General features: G+C 41.0%; 1 protein-coding gene across 1 annotated transcript in view; it reads left to right on the top strand.

The window, feature by feature from the left end:
• Positions 1-433: 433 nt before the first annotated feature.
• Positions 434-1,731, top strand: part of mtr (5-methyltetrahydrofolate-homocysteine methyltransferase) — a 15,320-nt gene continuing 14,022 nt past the window's right edge. Inside the window, 4 exon segments of the mRNA XM_016468358.1 lie at positions 434-499; positions 574-666; positions 700-806; positions 1,533-1,592. Of these exon segments, the coding sequence (XP_016323844.1) occupies positions 747-806; positions 1,533-1,592 (120 nt within the window). The 5' untranslated portion in view covers positions 434-499; positions 574-666; positions 700-746.

Below are 1,731 nucleotides of genomic sequence, written 5' to 3'. Positions count from 1 at the left end.
TGTGTGTGTGTGGGTGTCTTGTCTGTGTCTGTCTGTCTGTGTATGTGTGTATGTGTCTGTGTCTGTGTGTCTATGTGTGTCTGTCTGTGTATGTGTCTATGTATGTGTCTGTCTGTGTCTGTGTGTGTGTCTGTGTGTCTATGTGTCTGTCTGCTGTCTGTGTGTGTGTCTGTGTCTATCTGTGTGTGTGTGTGTGTCTGTGTCTATCTGTGTGTGTGCGTGTGTGTCTGTGTCTATCTGTGTGTGTGTGTCTGTGTCTATCTGTGTGTGTGTGTCTGTGTCTATCTGTGTGTGTGTGTCTGTGTCTATCTGTGTGTGTGTGTCTGTGTCTATCTGTGTGTGTGTGTCTGTGTCTATCTGTGTGTGTGTGTCTGTGTCTATCTGTGTGTGTGTGTCTGTGAGCAGCCTGTGATGCCTGTTGTGTTTCAGGCGTATCGGCTGAATAAAGCATCTGCAGAACTGGCCCGGAGAGCTGCGGATGATGTCTCTGCACAGACAGGTCACACAGACGTCCGTCTCTGATCATAGTGTGTGTGTGTGTGTTTGTGACGTTGGTGGTGTTGTTGTTGGCAGGTTGTAAGCGGTTTGTAGCAGGAGCCGTGGGTCCCACCAATAAAACGCTGTCAGTGTCTCCATCGGTGGAGAGACCTGACTACAGGAACATCAGTAAGACTGACCGCGTGTTGTGTGTGTGTTTAGCGTTTGATGAGCTGGCAGAGGCGTATGCGGAGCAGGTGAAGGGTCTGATGGACGGAGGCGCTGATGTTCTGCTGGTGGAAACCATCTTTGATACAGCGAACGCAAAGGTACAGCCGAACTCTCGTACGATCTGACACAGACCACCTTCATCTGAGCATCAGTCAGGCGTTTCTGTGGTTTTAACTTTAGTTAGTGTGTAATGTTGCTGTTAGAGCATAAACAATATCTTCAAAGTTCATAAACACAAAACCCCATAAACACAATCAAACCTTCGAACAGCTGATCAACCACCCCTTTAAAGTTTAATTAATAAAATAGTGTTAATTTAATTAAACTTATTAACTGCCAATTTTATATATATATATATATATATATATACAGTATATATATGCATACATGCATGTGTGTATATTTATTCACACAAATAAAAAATTGGCAGTTAATAAATTCTCAACCAGGAGCCTCAAGATGAGTAAAATGATTTATAAGAAGACAAAAGAAGCGTTTAAGTAAGCTAAAACATCTTAAAAATCAAGACATTCTTTATTTTAATTCATTTTTGTCCCTGAAGAACCAGGACTGGATATATGAGGAAGCCTCTTTTTATTTTTTTCTAATTTCTTTTTAAATGATTTCTAGATCTGGAGAAATCATGGAAATGTATAAAATCTCTAAAATTTCATAAACATGTATTTAAAAAAAAAATATATATATTTTATCGGGTAGAAATTGTGAGAAAAGTGGAAAACAAAAAGATGATATTTGGATTCCTGTACATGCTTTATTTCTGTATTGTTTCTCTATGAACATTTATTGGTGTTTGTTTCTGTCAGGCGGCGTTATTTGCCATCGACAGGCTGTTTGAGGAGTGTTACGAACCTCGACCCGTGTTTGTAAGTGTTCAGCTCTCTCTTGATCTTTTCGTCTGTTTCTCCTCATGAGTGTGTTCACTGACAGATGAACGTGTGTGTGTGTGTGTCCGTGTGTGTGTGTGTCCGTGTGTGTGTGTGTGTGTGTGTCCGTGTGTGTGTG

This window comes from Sinocyclocheilus anshuiensis, unplaced genomic scaffold (genome assembly GCF_001515605.1).
Source record: "Sinocyclocheilus anshuiensis isolate Anshui unplaced genomic scaffold, SAMN03320099.WGS_v1.1 scaffold652, whole genome shotgun sequence".
Taxonomy (NCBI): Eukaryota; Metazoa; Chordata; class Actinopteri; order Cypriniformes; family Cyprinidae; genus Sinocyclocheilus; species Sinocyclocheilus anshuiensis.
Note: the sequence above shows the minus strand (reverse complement) of the source record. Positions and strands in the feature narration are given on the sequence as shown.